At 45.9% G+C, this 17,150-nt stretch overlaps 1 protein-coding gene across 1 annotated transcript in view; it reads right to left on the reverse strand.

Moving 5' to 3' along the window:
* Window positions 1-4,084: 4,084 nt before the first annotated feature.
* Window positions 4,085-17,150, reverse strand: part of POLA2 (DNA polymerase alpha 2, accessory subunit) — a 19,716-nt gene continuing 6,650 nt past the window's right edge. The window contains exons 8-18 of the mRNA XM_081340539.1: window positions 17,112-17,150; window positions 16,698-16,760; window positions 16,323-16,365; window positions 15,560-15,684; window positions 14,614-14,652; window positions 13,796-13,869; window positions 12,998-13,103; window positions 9,851-9,957; window positions 7,628-7,687; window positions 6,516-6,642; window positions 4,085-5,370 (exon numbers count right to left, since the gene is read on the reverse strand). The exon at window positions 17,112-17,150 is cut by the window's right edge and continues 117 nt beyond it. Of these exons, the coding sequence (XP_081196665.1) occupies window positions 5,224-5,370; window positions 6,516-6,642; window positions 7,628-7,687; window positions 9,851-9,957; window positions 12,998-13,103; window positions 13,796-13,869; window positions 14,614-14,652; window positions 15,560-15,684; window positions 16,323-16,365; window positions 16,698-16,760; window positions 17,112-17,150 (930 nt within the window). The 3' untranslated portion in view covers window positions 4,085-5,223. The remainder of the gene's footprint in view (window positions 5,371-6,515; window positions 6,643-7,627; window positions 7,688-9,850; window positions 9,958-12,997; window positions 13,104-13,795; window positions 13,870-14,613; window positions 14,653-15,559; window positions 15,685-16,322; window positions 16,366-16,697; window positions 16,761-17,111) is intronic.

The raw sequence follows: 17,150 nt of genomic DNA on the forward strand, positions 1-17,150 counted from the left end.
TGATATATTTGCAGAAGCTGTTTTGTGTGTGTGTGTGTGTGTGTGTGAGAGAGAGAGAGAGAGAGAGAGAGAGAGAGAGAGAGAGAGAGAGAGAGAGAGAGAGAGAGAGAGAGAGAGAGAGAGAGAGAGGGAGGGAGAAAATAATCTTCCTTTGAATGCCGTCCAAATTCTAGATTTTGCAGATTATCTGACGGGCTGGAGAGGAGCAAACTAAGAAAATTAGAGGAAGCTTTTTAAAAACTAAGAGAGAACGCTAAAAAGTCCGAGCTGGGTCCTCTTAGGAAATAAAAACATTGTGGGGGACTGAAGATTTGAGCAGGGATTATGGACAAAAGCCCCTTGGATCATATTCCAGGCTAGCAGATGACCCTGGCGATAAGGTGGTTTCCTTCTAGGACGGAATTTCAAGGTGCGGAAAGGAGACCACCAGGAGATCGCCCAGCCAGCTGTGGACTACGCTGGGAAGCAGCTGAAAACACGTCCCTGGCGCGGCTAGTTGCTTCCAGATTGCAAGTAGTCCCCAACGTACAACCACATTGAGAGTCCAAAATTTCCGTTGCTAAGTGAGTTTTGGCCCGTTTTACGACCTTTTTCACCATGGTTGCTAAAAGGGAATTGCTGCAGTTGCTGTTAGTAACGTGGTTGTCAAGCGTGGAATTTGGCTTCCCCCTCGACTTTTTAAAGAAGAGACTGGACAGCCGTTTGCCTGAAATGGTCTAGGGTTCCCTGCCTGAGCAGGGGGTTGGACTAGATGACCTCTAAGGTCCCATTTCTATGTTGTTGTTGTTATTATTAATTATTATTATTATTATTCCTTGTCAGGAAGTCGCAAAAGGGGATCACGTGTGACCGTCATATTTATAAGTCAGTTGCCAAGCGCCGGAATTTTGATCCATGTGATCCATGGGGATGCTGCAAGCCTGAAAAACGGATGGCCAAGTCTCTTTTTTGTTGCAACTTCGGTCAGTAACCGAATCGCTGTAAGTCGAGAACTTTTTTTTTTAACCTCTGTACACACACTAATGCACACACACACACACACACACACACGGAGCCTTTAAGCAAAAACACATTTCCTGCACTCACCGTCTTTCTGCAGAAATGCCATTTCACGGGAAAACCTTGGCAAGGAAAAAGATGCTTTTTGATTTCCTCTTCGGCCAGGATGAGTCCCGGGTGGGCTGGGCTGAGCTTTTTTTTTTTTTTTTTTTTGGGAGGGTGAGGGGGAAGAAATATTCAGGCTGGGCTGACCTTCGCCCTGCAGATTAAGGCCGGCTGACTTCTGACGTGTCTCTCTCCCCGATATGACTTCAAGATTTTGGCATTTGCAGCAGGAAAAACAGTGCATTTTCTGGGCTGGAGAGAAAGCATTTGCCAAGGGTCCCTGCGTCACTGGAGGAAAGAGCCATGCGCTCACTGGAGGGAAAATAATCAATCCAGAAATCTTGCAAATTAGATCAGGAGAAACAAAGGAAATGAATAAGTCCCCCCCCCATTCATCTCCTGTTTTCCTGGGTATTATCAGGGGGGGCGGGGGGAAACTTCACACCCAGATTTGGGACTGGAAATTCCATTTTCTAGATACACGGAGGGGTCAGTTAACCGGGAAAACATAGAACAGGGTTGGAAGGGACCTTGGAGGTCTTCTAGTCCACCCCCTTGCTTGAGAGCAGAAGAGGAGATCGGGGGGGGGGGGTGTCTCCAGACTTAGCAATTGAAATTCGACTCTCAGTTGCGCTCATAACTTGAGGACTAGCAGCACGGAAAGTCAAGGCCAGCCAGCAACTGTTTTTGTGTCCCAGATTTCTCCTAGGTTGGGCCCAGCCTTCTAAATACTGCTAGTCCTCGGCTTACGACCACAACCGAGCCCAAAATTTAGGTCGCTGAGTGAGAGATTTGTTAAGTGAGCTCTGCCCCAGTCTACGACTTCTCTTAGCCACCTTTGTGAAGTGAATCGCTGCAGTTGTTCGGTTAGCAACACGGTTGTTAAGCGAATCCGGCTTCCCCATTGACTTGGCTTGTCAGAAAGTCCCCAAAGGGGATCACGTGACCCACCCCCCCACCCCCCGCGGGTCGCTGCGATGGTCGTAAGTATGTGTCAGCTGCCAAGCGCCTGAACTTTGATCGCGTGGCCATGGGGAGCCTGCCACGGGCGTGAAGTATGGAAAAATGGTCAAACGTGGCTTTTTTCCCAGTGCCGTCGCAACTTTGAACGGTCGCTAAATGAACTGCTGTAAGCTGAGGACTGTCTGCACGGGCCGTTTGCACGAAAGGGAGAGCAAGATCCGAATCTATCCAAGCCACGTTAGAGCTTGAGGCCCGGCGGGAACGCAGCTGTTTTGCCAGAGGTTGGCTGCGCTCCGGCCTCAAGTGGCGTTTGGCAATCGTAAATAAATTCACCCCGTAAAGCCGTCTTGGGCTGGAGAAGGAAAGATGACTCCGGCCGAAAGGAATTTGAGGGAGGGAGAGAAAGGAGAGAGAAGGAGAGAGAGAGAGAGGAGAGAGAGAGAGAAAAAGAGGAGAGAGGAGAAAGAGAAAGAAGAGAGAGGAGGGAGTGAAGAGAGAAAAAAGAAAGGAGAGAAGAGAAAGGAGAGGAAAAAGAAAGAGAAGAGAAAGGAGGAGAGGAGAGAGAGAGAGGAGGGAATGAAGAGAGAAAGAGAAGAGAGGAGAGAGGGAAAAGAGAGAGGAAAAAGAAAGAGGAGAGAAAGGAGAGGAGGGTGAAGAGAGAGAGGAGAGAGGGAGTGAAGAGAGAAAAAAGAGAAGAGAGAGAGGGAAAGGAGAGAGGAAAAAGAAAAAGAAAGAAGAGAAAGGAGGAGAGGAGAGGAGGGAGTGAAGAGAGAAAAAAGAAAGGGAAGAGAAAGAGAAGAGAGAAAGGAGAGAGGAAAAAGAGAAGAGAAAGGAGGAGAGGAGAGAGAGAGGAGGGAGTGAAGAGAGAAGAGGACAGGGAGTGAAGAGAGAAAAAAGAAAGAAGAGAGAAGGAGAAGAGAGAAGAGAGAGAGAGAAAGGAGAGGAAAAAGAAAGAGAAGACAGGAGAGGAGGGAGTGAAGAGAGAAAAAAGAAAGAAAGAGAAGAGAGAGACAAAGGAGAGAGGAAAAAGAGAAGAGAAAGGAGGAGAGGAGGGTGAAGAGAGAGAGGAGAGAGGGAGTGAAGAGAGAAAAAAGAAGAGAGAAGAGAGAGAGGGAAAGGAGAGGAAAAAGAAAGAAGAGAAAGGAGGAGAGGAGAGGAGGGAGTGAAGAGAGAAGAGGAGAGAGGGAGTGAAGAGAGAACAAAGAGAAGAGAAAGAGAAAAGAAAGGAAGAGAGCAGAGAGCAGAGAGGAGGACAGAAAGGGGAGGGGGAAGCTCCTCCAGGTGAGGCAGCGCCACGGAAGGCAACTGCTCTGCGCAGATGTTGGGAGGACGCAGCTTTCGCACCCGTGCCCGGAAGCCTGGGGAAGGCAAGGTCAGAGGATCGGGCGTAAGGAGCCCTAGCCAAGGAAATGGGGGCCTTGGCTTGGAAGTGTCAGAAACGGGCGCAGAACCGTCTTCCTGTTCCCACCCTTCCTTTCTTCCCTTTTTGTTCTCTGCGCTCTTTCCTTCCTTCCCTCTCTTTTCCTTCTCTTTCTGCATCTTTTCCTTTCTTCTTTTCCTCTCCTGCTTTCCCTCTTCCCCTTCATTTTTCTTTCTCCGCGTCTTTCCCTTTTTCTTTCTCCGCCCCTGCCCCTTCCCTTCCTTCTTTTTTCCTCTGGGCGTTTTTCCTTCTCTTTCCCTCCCTCCATTCTCCCTTGCGTCCATCCTCCTTTCCTTTCATTCCTTCCGCCTCTTTTCCCTTCTCTTTCCCTCTTTTGCTTAACGATCGCATCATTCGCTTAATCCCGAACAGCCCTGGTGGGAAAAGGTCACAAAACGGGGCACTCAACAATCTCTTGGCTTAGCAGTGAAAGAATTGGGACTCTTACTGGAGCTGTAAGTCGAGAACTACCTGTGTCAAGGAGAGAAAAATCTCATTTTCTACCCCGACCTAAAAAAAAATGTCTTTGCCCAACCTTTGACGCCGCCTTGCCCACCGCCGCAAAACGCAACGCAAGGACTGGCGCTCGCCGGTTGCCAAAGGGAGCGAATTTATTCATGACGGGGAAGGAAATAAAATTTAAGACTTCTCACCAAGTTTCCAAAGCCGCGTCTATGACGCCAAGGCGCCTTTTTAATTGCTTCTAGTAAACTTTCGTTGTGTGGACTCTTCCCGGTCGAAAATTAAAAACAAAAAAAAAAAACACAAAAAACTCGCTGAACATCGGAGCCTTCGATCTGATCCCTATTAAGATGAGCAGGGGGTTGGACTAGATGACCTCCAAGGTCCCTTCCAACTTTATTATTATTATTATTATTATTATTATTATTGCAATAGAGCCTTGGTGGAGCAGTGGGCTAATGCCTCCTTAAGTAACACCAGCTGCCTGCAATTAGTGCAGGTTCGAGTCCCACCAGGCTCAAGGTTGACTCAGCCTTCCATCCTTCCGAGGCAGGTAAAATGAGGACCCAGATTGTTGGGGGCAATTAAGCTGACTTTGTAATAATGCCGCTTGGGGGTGTGTGTGAAAGCCCTAATAAGCAGGCATATACATAGAATGAAGGCTACTGCTAAGCTTGTAAGCCGCCCTGAGTCTTCGGAGAAGGGTGGGATATAAATAGAATTAAAATAAAAAAAACAAATTATTATTATTATTATTATTATTATTATTATTATTATTATTATTATTATTACCGGGCCGTGCTCCAAAAAAAAAATTGAAAATATAAAATGTCGGAGGGGCAAAAAAATCAGCAAGGTTAGGCCAGATCAAAACCAGGCAAGCTTTGCATGCCATGCACATTTTGATAAAACGTCCCTGAATCCATCGCACATCTGCTAAAAAAATTCATTGGTGGGGCAATCTGGGTTTTCACAGGGCTGGCTGAGAAACAGGATTTGAAGCTAACCCAGATCAATAAATTCATAAATTTATATGTCTTGATATCAGAAACAGGCCTGGATAATATATCCTGGATAATATATCCAGGAGAACGATGGAGGTATCATCCAGCTACAGATAATCAGAAAGCAAACGTCAAGAAACTTCAGGAGATGCTATCCAGATGTTTGAGTCGCCCAGACTTTGGGATCTGCACACTGCTGGGAAAAAAACAAACACGAGTCTCTGAAGTCCTCTTGTCTTTTGCCCAACTTCAGGTGTTGGCGGAACCTGGTTAGATCTTAATCACTTGCGCAGCGACGCACGGGCCCTTCCGCTGGTTCCCATGGACCTGTGGCTGGACCCACAGCTGCGCATAGCTGCCCCCCACGTGTCCTTTCGTCAGCCGGCTGGGGTTAATGCAGACGCACCCCAAGATGTCCTAAACAAAAAGAGGTTTTAAACTGAGATTGCTTGTAGGAACGTGGCTCGGATCAGATCACCCAAACTCCATTTTAGCTGAACCTGGTCCTGTTATCTGAGAATCTCGGACTTACGACCACTTTTTAGGGACCATTCAAAAGTTACAACGGCACTGGGAAAAAGGGGATTATGACCATTTTTCACACCGTTGCAGCAATCCTGGGATGAAAATTCAGACGCTTGGCAGCTGACTCGTATTTACGACGGTCGCAGTATCCCAGGGTCACCATCTGACCCGCAAAATCAATGGGGAAGCCAGATTTTGGTCGTAAGTCAAAGACTACCTGCCATTCATATTAATAGTAACTTTCATAGTAATTTTCTGGGCATAGAAAACTCAATTGCACGTTCACGAATGGGATGTTTGGGGTTTAAGGATTACCCGAAGCCTCTGTTATATCGACTGAAGTTTGCTGAATAGGTCATAGGGACAGTCCTCGAGTTATGACAATTAGGAATAGAATTTCTCCTGCTGACCAAGGTGGTTGTTAAACGAGTCACACATGAACTGCATCGAATCGCTTAACCACCCTGGGGAAAAAGAGTCGTAAATAGGGTGAGACTCCATGAACAATCCCCTTACTCTGTTACAGAAATCCTGATCCCAATTTTTGTGGTCGTAGGTTCGAGGACTACAAGTACCCCATCCACCCCTTCCCAAAACTGGCCGGCCCTTTGGTTTTTTTAAGATAGACAGCCTCTGAACCTGGAAGCTCAATGCCACAGCAAGGGCTTAAGAGATGCCTTCGTTTCCCGCTCGGCACGGCACCTATTTTGCACGCGCAGAGTTCCAACGTTTGATCCTGCGAGGAATGCTGGGAGATTTTTCTCTGCCCAGAGCCCCCCCCCGTTCCCCCTTACCTTCCCCACCCCACGTACCACCACCTCTAACATGGCATCAGACAAACCCGTCGCCCTCGGGGCTTGCTATCCAAGTCCTTCCTCCAACAAAAATCATGAGGACTGGAATCTTAGGTTATTTTTAGGAGCCAGGCCCAATGCCTTAGGTATCCATGCATGCAGGCTCCAAGGGTGGGGCTGCCCTCCTAATTTCTCTCTCCCCCCCCCCCCCGCCAGCTCAGCTCATAGCTGATTTCTCCCCACCTTAATGAAGTATTTCAGTTCGGAGGGGGCGATCAAGAGGTCCGGCATGACGGGCAGAGAGGCGTGTGGGTAGAAACGCTCGTAATCCACACTCATGTCCTCGTGGGGCGGGTAGAGAGGATAGTAGCTGTTCAGAATTTAAGGGGGGGGGGAGGAAGAGAGGAGAAGAGATCGAGTTACCCCCAAATGCTTTGCCCAACCTTTGGCTGCCATTCCAGGCCTCGCCCAGCAGCTGCTGCTTCTTCCCCTCGATGCCAAGCTGGGGTTTTGGCAAGGCTGCTGCTAATTCCAGGGTCCCCTCCTGGGAGGGTTGGCATCTCAACCCCCAGGGCCAAAAAAAGGGCCGGTGTTCCCAGGGCCGGCCGGCGGCACGTTTCCCCCGAGGAGGAGCAGCAGCCGCGGCCCTCGGCTGCTGGACGCGAGGCCAGCTGGCATCAGGCGTGCCCGCTGGGCTCCGGTTTGCCCGCCCGCTGGAACCCGTTCGAAATGACAGGACCAGGTTCCCCCGCACATGCCGACTCTAGGGGCCGGTGCTCATCTCCGTTTCAAAGCCGAAGAGCCAGCGCTTGTCCGAGGACGCCTCCGTGGTCATGTGGCCGGCATGACTAGACACCAAAGGCGCACGGAACGCTGTTACCTTCCCACCGGAGTGGTCCCTATTTTTCTACTTGCATTTTTACGTGCTTTCGAACTGCTAGGTTGGCAGAAGCTGGGACGAGTAACAGGCGCTCACTCTGCTACGGGATTCGACCCGCCAAACTGCCGACCTTCTGATCGACAAGCTCAGCGTCCTAACCCACTGATATAGATATATATATATATATATATATATATATATATATATATATATATATATATATATATATATATATATATATATATACACACACACATATATATATAATTAGCCAGTGACCTCTTCATGAGAACTAGAATCCCCCTTTGTCCCGTACATTGTTGGAAAATGAAGAAAGCCTCACTTTCCATCCCAATCCTCCCCTTGGCCCAGGATGGACACCAATTGCATTTTGATTGGGTCTGGTTTTTTTGTGTATTTGTGGCAGGGTGGGAAGAAAACGCAAGCCGTGTTCGGAAGCGGTCCTGAGGCTTACCTCCGCTGAGTCAGGATGTGTTTGAGAATTCGAGAAAAACGGTCCTGAAGACTTGAAGATCTGAGAAGGGGGGGGAGGGAAACCAGAGCATGAAAGGTAGAAAAAAAATCAAGAGAGTTTGATCATCAAAGAGACTTCTGGGTTGGCCTACCTTACAGGATTGTTTTGAGGATAAAAACGTAGGAGGGGATTAAGCTGATGGCTTATTACAGAACTTTTTTTTTATCAAAAGGAAGATTAAACTTGTCTCTAAACAAACCTGTGATGTTATCCATTGACTTTTCTTTCCTCCATTGATTTTTGCTACTCAAGCAAGGGGTTGGACTAGAAGACCTCCAAGGTCCCTTCCAACTCTTGTTATTCTGTTCTTTGCTCTGTGATGGTCCATTTAAGCCCTGAATCCTTATGATTAACACCTCATTCAAACTAGCCGACATCCCCCACCCAAAACCTCAGGGAAAATAAGGGGGGGGGGGAAATGCTTTTGTGTCTGTCTGTAATGCAGTCCTGCTGGTCAGTAACAGATACCTATCTTGTCTGTGAGATCATAAAAATGTAGTCACCTTTTTCTGTTTTGCAACCCCCCTCATACGTTAGTCACCACATTTACTTGCAGACACCCACGGCTTAGTCATGGCTAATCGGAGTATTTAAAAAAAAACTTATCACATTCACTCTGGATGAAAGGGTTCACCTCCTTTAAAAAAAAAGCCTCACAAAATTCTAGTCCTTAAGCAAAAGCTGTATTGTATCATAATAGAAGAGAATAGAATAGAATAGAATAGAATAGAATAGAATAGAAGAAAACAGAATAGAATAGAAAACAGAATAAAGTAGAAAACGGAATATAATATAGAATAGAATAGAAAACAGAATAGAATAGAAAACGGAATAGAATATAAAATGGAATATAATATAGAATAGAATAGAATAGAATAGAATAGAATAGAATAGAATAGAATAGAATAGAATAGAATAGAATAGAATATAGAAAACAATAGAATAGAAAACGGAATATAATATAGAATAGAATAGAAAACAGAATAGAATAGAAAACGGAATAGAATATAAAATGGAATATAATAGAATAGAATAGAATAGAATAGAATAGAATAGAATAGAATAGAATAGAATAGAATATAGAAAACAATAGAATAGAAAACGGAATATAATATAGAATAGAATAGAAAACAGAATAGAATAGAAAACAATAGAATAGAAAACGGAATATAATATAGAATAGAATAGAAAACAGAATAGAATAGAAAACGGAATATAATATAGAATAGAATATAAAATAGAATAGAATAGAATATAGAAAACAGAATAGAATAGAAAATGGAATATAATATAGAATAGAATAGAATAGAATAGAATAGAATAGAATAGAATAGAATAGAATAGAATAGAATAGAATAGAATAGAATAGAATAGAATAAGAAAATATGTGATGGGATGGGATAGGATAGAATAGAGTAGAAATAAGAAGAATAGAATAGAAAACAGAATAGAATATAGAAAATGGAATGGACTAGACTAGACTAGAATAACAGAGTTAACTTAACCTAACTTAACGTAACCACTGCCCTGCTTAGCAACGGACCTTCTGGTCCTAATTGCAGTCATTAAGTCGAGGACTAACTGTAAAGCGCAGAGAGCTCTTTCTGGAAATCATGCAAACTCTCTGACTTTCTGGGGCAGCCACCAATGACACCCATTCCAAGTTTGTTTCTCTTCCTCCTGTTGTCGTGAGCCGTTTGTGAGTCACCCCTGATCCCAGCTCATCCATCTGTGCGAGTGGCGGCATTTGTCTCTCACACGCGGTGGCAGACCCGCAGAGGTGTTTTTCGGCTTAGGCAACCAGGATTGCGCAAGGCTCTCCATCGACACAAAGCGTTGACACTCACTCCTGAATCACTCAGACATCCTTCCCCCCCATGGTGTGTGTGTGTGTGTGTGTGTGTGTGTGTGTGTGAGTGTTAGCCGGCTTCTTTTCCAAACTGCAATCTTTCGCCCATCACGTTATACAGGGAGTCCTCAACTTAGCACCGCAATTCAGCCCAAAATATCTGTTGCTAAGTTTTGTGACTTTTTTTTTTAAAAAAATAACTTTTGTTGTTAACTGAATTCCCCGGACTTGTTAACTTAGTCACACGGTGGTTAAGCAAATCCGGGCTTCCCCATTGACTTCGCTTGTCAGACGGTCACAAAAAGGGAACGTACCGGCTGATTTCTTCCGCTCCTATGTGTAAGAGGAAATCCACCGACGTTAAGCCGAAAATCACCCCGTCGATCTCTAAGGTGCAGGGATCGGAGACGAAGAGCACTCTCTGGAGTTTGGGGAAGAGGGGGGGGGGCGCAAAAAAAAAAATAACTTTTTAAAAATTGCAGTCGCCAGAATAACTAAGAAAGCTATTAAACCCCCCCTAGATAGATAAAAATTTATTTTTATTGCGTAGATGGGAAATGAAACCGGCAGAGGCGGAGAGCTTCACGTAAGCCCCTTTTCTCCTATTTAAAAGCCACTCAGCTAGTCCTCAGCTTACGACAACTGCACCCCAAATTTCCGTCGCTAAAGGTCAAGCGAGTTTCGCCCCAGTTTACAACCTTTATTGCCCCAGTTGTTAAGTGAATCACTCCAGCAGATAAATTAGTCACACGGTCGCAAAGGGAATCTGGCTTTCCCCCCCCCCAACGCAAAAGGGGAACCCGGGATGCTGCGACGGTCGTAAATATGAGTCAGTTGCCAAGCACCTGAATTTGGATCTCATGACCCTGGGGATGATGCTGCAACGGTTTAAGAAAACAGTCATAAATCACTTTTTTCAGTGCAAAGAAATCCCTAAATGAACGGTTGTAAGTTGAGGACTCTGTTTTTCCCCCCAAAAAAATGGAAATGAAAAAGACCTAGGGATCTATGTTAGTTTTTTTAAACCCGGATTGACTCTGACGATGGCTTTCCCCAAGCCAACATTCTTCCAAAGGGCTGGAACCGCAACTCCCAGGATTCCTCAGCTAGCATGGAATTCTGGGAAATGGAGTCCCAAACCATCTTAATGGCACGCACGCGCGCGCGCGCGCACACACACACACACACACACAGACCTACTTTCATTAAACGGGCACAGGACGTGTGTTAATTCTGCTGGGGAATTTCACCGCTTGAGTAATTAATATTTAGGGATTTATTTCCCTAGGGCGTTGCCCCAGCAAAATAAACACACACACACACACACACACACACACACACACACACACACACACACACACAGAGCCAAGGCTGCACAGGAGGTTTGAGAAAGTTTGATCTTCCTGCTGTTCGGCTTGCCTGTTGTGAGAAAAGGATGGGTGTGTTTGTGTGTTTGTGATTACACATCCACTTCCCTGTCTGCCTTTTTTGAAAAGAAGATTTAATACAGTCTTTTCTCAACCTTGGCAATTTGAAGAGGCGGGAACTTCAACTCCCAGAATTCTGGCTGGGGAATTCTGGGAGTTGAAGTCCCCGTGGTTGAGAAGTGCTGATTTAACACAATAAAAGAGAATGAAAGTTGCCAATTTCCCCTTTCAACAAGTTTCCATAGAATCCATCCTTGTTGTGTCCTGTTTCAGCTGAGTGGATGAGTGAAGTCACACACACATAGACACATACACACACATGGGGGAAAAAAACCTCCTGGGCCTTTTTGCAAAAAGAAAAGGTTGTGTGTAAATGTCCACCCAGGATCAAAATGTAGGATAAAAGGGACAGCAAAGCAAGCAGAGGGGAATAAACTCTTCCCACCAAGCCTGGAGGCGGACGACGTAAGATTTCTTAAGCTTGACGGGGGGGTGTGTGTGTGTGAAAAAAAATAATCGCAATAATTTCCTCCCTTCCCAAAAGTGACACTTTGCACACTAAGGCCTTAGTCACTCTGCTGTCTTGGTTTTTCCTGGAAAAACAACTTCAATTTCTCATCCGATGTACAGGAAATTCCTAGTATTTTATTGGCGGGGGGGGGGGGGGGGGAAAACACCAAATTTTTGCAATTCAAAGCCAAAAGGTAACCACTGTCGCCCCCTGCTGGTGGCTGAACCATCTTGGAACTCCCTGGGGTTACGCAGCCCCTATTGGGAATACCTGGAACTTCCATCTGAGAGGGGGGGGGGGGGGGAAGCCAAAAGCGGCAATCCCAACATTTTGCCTTTAAAATAAATGCAGATTTCGGCCTGGTCTGAATGAAATCTTTTCTTATCAAACGAATTGGAAGAAAAACAATCAAATCAAATAGAATGAAGGCTACTGCTAAGCTTGTAAGCCGCCCTGAGTCTTCGGAGAAGGGCGGGATATAAATGGAATTAAAATAAATAAATAAATAAATAAAATAAATAAATCAGCCCTCCAGCCAAGGCAGATATTTCGGCTTCAAATCCTTTGCAAAGCATCAGATTTACGGAGGATGCTTGGCTGACTGCTACGTTCAATGTTTGCGAAAAAGGGGCTTGAAATACTTCTTATGCTTAGAAAAGAAATAGGAAGGCAAAGGAGAGACAGCATCCTGGATCTACCCACCGGGTTTAAATTGTGGGGGTCCTTGGGGGTCTCTGAGCCTGCCGGTTTTCTTGCAGATCCAATGTTTCCTTTCAGAATTTAGCCCAATCGAAATCAACGTTTACAGAAAAACTAAAAAGCTCTACGTTGCATCCAGGTGGTCCTCAACTCACGACCGCAGTGGAGCGTAAAATTTCTGTTGCTGAGTGAGTTTTGCCCCACTTTAGGACCTTCCATGCCCTAGGTTGTTAAGTGGATCGCTGCAGATATGAAGTTAGTTACACGGTTGTTAAGTGAAACCGGCTTCCCCCATTGACTTTGCTTGTCAGAAGGCCGCAAAAGGGGATCACGTGAACCCGGGACGCTGCGACCGTCGTAAATACGAGTCAGTTTGTCCAGTGTTTGAACTGTCGTCCTCGACTTACAACAATTCATTCAGTGACCGTTCAAAGTTACAACGGCACCGCATACAGGGACCGAGGATCATTTTTCACATTTAGCGGCCATTGCAGCATCCCCGGGGCTACGTGATCCCAATTCAGACGCTGGGCAACTGATTCACATTTATGACGGTCGCAGGGTCCCCTTTTGTGACCTTCCGGCAAGCAGCGTCAGTGGGGGGGAAAGCCGGGTTCACTGAACAAGGAGCGTGACTAACGTTAAGAGCCGCAGTGATCCACTTAACGACTGTGGCAAGGAAAGTGGTAAAATGGGGCAAAAAGTCACTGAACACATGTCTCGCTTAGCAAGAAAAATTTTGGGCTGTGTTGTGGTCGTAAGTCGAGGACTGCCTGCGACAAGCTTGTGAAGGTGACGTTTCTGTGAAAGGCGGAGAAATTTACCTGTCGGTCCTCTTTGGCGAGTTCGTAGACAAACGGTGGCTGGGGATAAATGCACACATGGTGCACGTCTCTCAAGGAAGGCACAAACACAATGTGGGAGCCGGCACTGTGGGGGATCAAGCAGAGACACACGGTTGTGAGAACTGGGAATGCAGGTAGTTCTCTTCCTCTCCCGCTTCTCCTCCATAACCCCCCCCTTCCTTCTAGCACTGACGAAGTTACCTAGTTGGGTCACGAAACGTCTGCAGGAAAGCCACCCAGCTCAGAGAGCACCAAGGATCCCACCAATTTTTCTTAATTTTTTTTGGCCCATTCTATCTCCCACTTGGGACGCGGTGGCTCAGTGGGTTAGGACGCTGAGCTTGTCGATCGGAAGGTCGGCAGTTTGGCGGGTCGAATCCCGAGTGCCGCGTAGCAGAGTGAGCGCCTGTTACGCGTCCCAGCTTCTGCCAACCTAGCAGTTCGAAAGCACATAAAAATGCAAGTAGAAAAATAGGGACCACTATGGTGGGAAGGTAACAGCGTTCCGTGCGCCTTTGGCGTCTAGTCATGCTGGCCACGTGACCACGGAGACGTCCTCGGACAAGCGCTGGCTCTTCGGCTTTGAAACGGAGATGAGCTACAGTCGGAAACGACTAGCACGCATGTGCAGGGGAACCTTTATCTTTACCTTATCTCCCACTTACACACACACACACACACACACACACACACAGAGTTTTTGCAGAGGTGCAAGAAAATATTCCCAGCTTGAAACTGCCACCTCAATGCAAACGACAGAACGAATTGGCTTCTCACCTCCTGGTCCCTTCAATGATGGTCTTCAAACACCTCTTGAAGACCTCGTCATACAACATGATCAGCTGCCCTTCCTAGAAAGAAATCCGTTTGGCGGGTTGATCAAGGACAGAATCTCTTTCTCGCAGGCTGAAGCTGTTTTGAGTTCAAATCTCACCAAGGTCAAGATAGACAATAATTTGCTGGTTCTCTGGTTTATCAGCTTTTGGGGGAAAAAACTTTTCTTTTTTTCTTTGCAGATTTAACACTGGGCCTCTCCCAGGTTAATTTCTGGAGCAACCGGACCGATTCACTTAGTGACGCTCTGCCCTGATTTAAAGGGATTCCCCTCCCCCCACCCCCACCCCAGTTTAAATCAGGATGTTCAGAAGCTGATTGGAAGTTTTGAACCAAACATTCTGCCCAGCGTCAATTTCTCTCGATCTAACGCTCTCCAGATTTGGGGAACTACCGTCTCCCATTTAGTACAAAAAAATCGGCTTTTGGGTAGCTGGGGGCAGCCCATCCGGACAGCATCCATTTTGGGGGGAAACAAGCCTTTTTTTTTTTTTTGCTTTTTTGAGTTTCTCTCTGCCAAGAGAAACAGCCAGTTGATATTGGATTTTGCTTACTTAAGGCAGCTGCAGCATTTGGCCGAGTTTCTTTGGTCTTATTTTATTGTTTTCAACAGAAAAGTTACGGTCAGGAAAAAAAAAATTGAAAGATGCTGCAAGGTTTTTTAAGCGGCCCGGTGTCCTGGTTTGGACTGCCAAGCCAGCTTCTGAACTCACACTGGGGCAAAACAAGCCAACTTTTCATGCCTGCCTCTCTCTACTCACCTCAACTTGCTTGTGCTTCGCATCCACAAAGGGGCCGAGCTGCAAACAATGAAAGGAAGACGGGGTTAATGAGGACAGAGAAGGGAAATGCATCCCAAACCTTGATTAGCGGTGGCCACCATTTCCGAAAAATCAAGCAAGCAGGAAAAAAAAAAAGAATTAGGGCCCAGCGGGAAGTTTCTGCGAATGACAAATGCTGGCCAAATACGATGGATCCAAAGTAAGGATTGTGATGAAATCTCAGCTACAATTCCCAGCATCCACGGCACCAAGCAGTGCTGACGAGGCCGGCCTGGATTGGCGATTGCAATTAGGAACCACAATGGGTCCTATCCATTACGGTCATTGTTAAGTTATCCAAGTTGTAAAATGAACCAAACGGGCGACTGACATGGTTTTAGGACCTCGTTCGTGGCACTTGTTCATTTGACCGTGGTGGTTCTAAGTGTGAGAACGGTGGTCTTTAAGTGAACACCAGTCATTAAGTGAACCCCAAAACTGGAAGGGCTGGTTTTCAGTAAAACCGGCACGACGTGAGGTCCTACGATTGTGGGATGCTGCAAGCGCTTCAAAGTTGCAATTGCCCAAAGATTGGGGACCATCAGAACTTTGAATCTGGGTGTTAAGTAGGCCTCAAGGAGGTCCATCGTAACTTCAATGGTCACTAAATGAGCAGCTGTAAGTTGAGGACAGCCTGTATAAAGTTCTAGAGCAGAGGCCCCCAACCTTTTGGGCACCAGGGACCAGTTCTGTGGAGAAAGATTTTTCCATGGACTGGAGGGTGTGTGGTTTTGTATGCTGCCTGCAATCCACGGATGGGGCTTTGCTTGTTTGTGCAGACCGGTTGCTGGCATGCTGCAGCCCGGTACCGGTCCATGGCCTGGGGGTTGGGGAACCCTGTTCTAGAGCAAACCCATCCCATTGATTTAAGAAGCCTCTCCATTACCAAAATGCAAACATCCGGCTTGTCCTTATTGATTATCTCAATCAGGTCCACCATGGGCTCGTAGGCGATGCTGTCCGAGGTGGTGTAGGGCCCACAGGCAATCAAGACCAGCCGAGGTTCCGGATCTGGAAGGATTACAAGCTTGTTGAGTTTTTATTTTCCAACAAGCCAGATTCTGGCCCAGAGAAATATCCCTGTGAGTGAATGGAATGGAATAGAATATAGAGTAAAGAATAGAATAGCAATTATGTTAGTACAAGCAAACCACTACATGCTAATTGCAACTTTTAAATGTATTGATATATTATGTCGTATACATAACACTACATGCAATATAACACATTTACATGGAGTTATACCATGCACATTATATGCAGTACATAACACTATGTATAATAATGTATTAATGCCAAATTAGTATGTTATTATCAACAAGATATTTTTATTAAAAAAAATACAAGGACTGTAAACAGTGCAGGACAATTCAGTGCACACAGTGAATAAAAATACCTTGTTAATAACAATACCATATTAATATGGTATTAATACATCGTTATAATAATATAAACCCCATATTTACAATTCCTTAATATTCGCCCCAGAGGACTGTCTCAGCATAGTGTGTGAAGGTGGTCAAGTGGGAACGGCTCCACTAGCCATGTTTCAACAAACTGTGGCTTAAGGCAGACAAATCCAGCAATAAGCCAGAATTGCATTTAAGGTCACATCCTGGCTGAACCAAGTTGGCAAAAAGGCACCATACCTATGGCTGCTTCTGCTGGCTTCTGGAAAGGAAGGGGCACCCCCTGGAGAGAGAAAAATTATTTTTTACATTTATTTATTTGCCGAGAGATCGAATACATTCAATTGCTGGCTTGCAGTTTGTCATTCTGGCTTAGGAAATAAACAAGCTCAAGGTCAGTCTTTTGTCCGGGGGGGGGAAAAAGGCCGCAAAAACCTCCAGACATTAGAACAGAAATCATGTACAAGTAGTCCTCCCTTCACGACCGTAATTGAGCCTGCAATTCCGGTTGCAAAGTGGATCATGACACAACTACAACTTGTAAATTAATATGTAGATCCACTTCGAGGAGCGTGGCGTGGCGTGGCAGTGAAGCTCAGTGTGTTTTTTAATCACCTCATAGAGTTTGGAAGCAATCAGCTTGTTGCCGCTGCTGTTCATTCCTTCCATGACCACGACCTAGGAAATTAAAAAATGGGGGGAAAAAATTATAACTCCCAGAAACCTCCTTAAACCAGCATGCTTTAAGATGAATGGACTTCAACTCCCAGAATCCCCCATCCACCATGATTTGAGATGGGTGGACTTCAGCTCCCAGAATTCCCCAGCCAGCATGCTTTTGAGATGGGTGGACTTCCATTCCCAGAATTCCCCAGCCAGCATGATTTGAGATGCGTGGACTTCAGCTCCCAGAAACTCCCAGCCTCCATGCACGCTTGAAATCCAGCCAGGTTATGTTGGCTAGGGAATTCTGGGAGTTGGAAGTCCAAACATCTTAAAAGCTTGAGAAACCCTGGTTGAAGCTCTCACCTGTCCTGGGAACAACGAATAATCCGAGAGCTCAGAAAT

The sequence above is a fragment of the Vipera berus genome (assembly GCF_964194415.1).
Source record: "Vipera berus genome assembly, chromosome: 16".
In the NCBI taxonomy this organism is placed as follows: Eukaryota; Metazoa; Chordata; class Lepidosauria; order Squamata; family Viperidae; genus Vipera; species Vipera berus.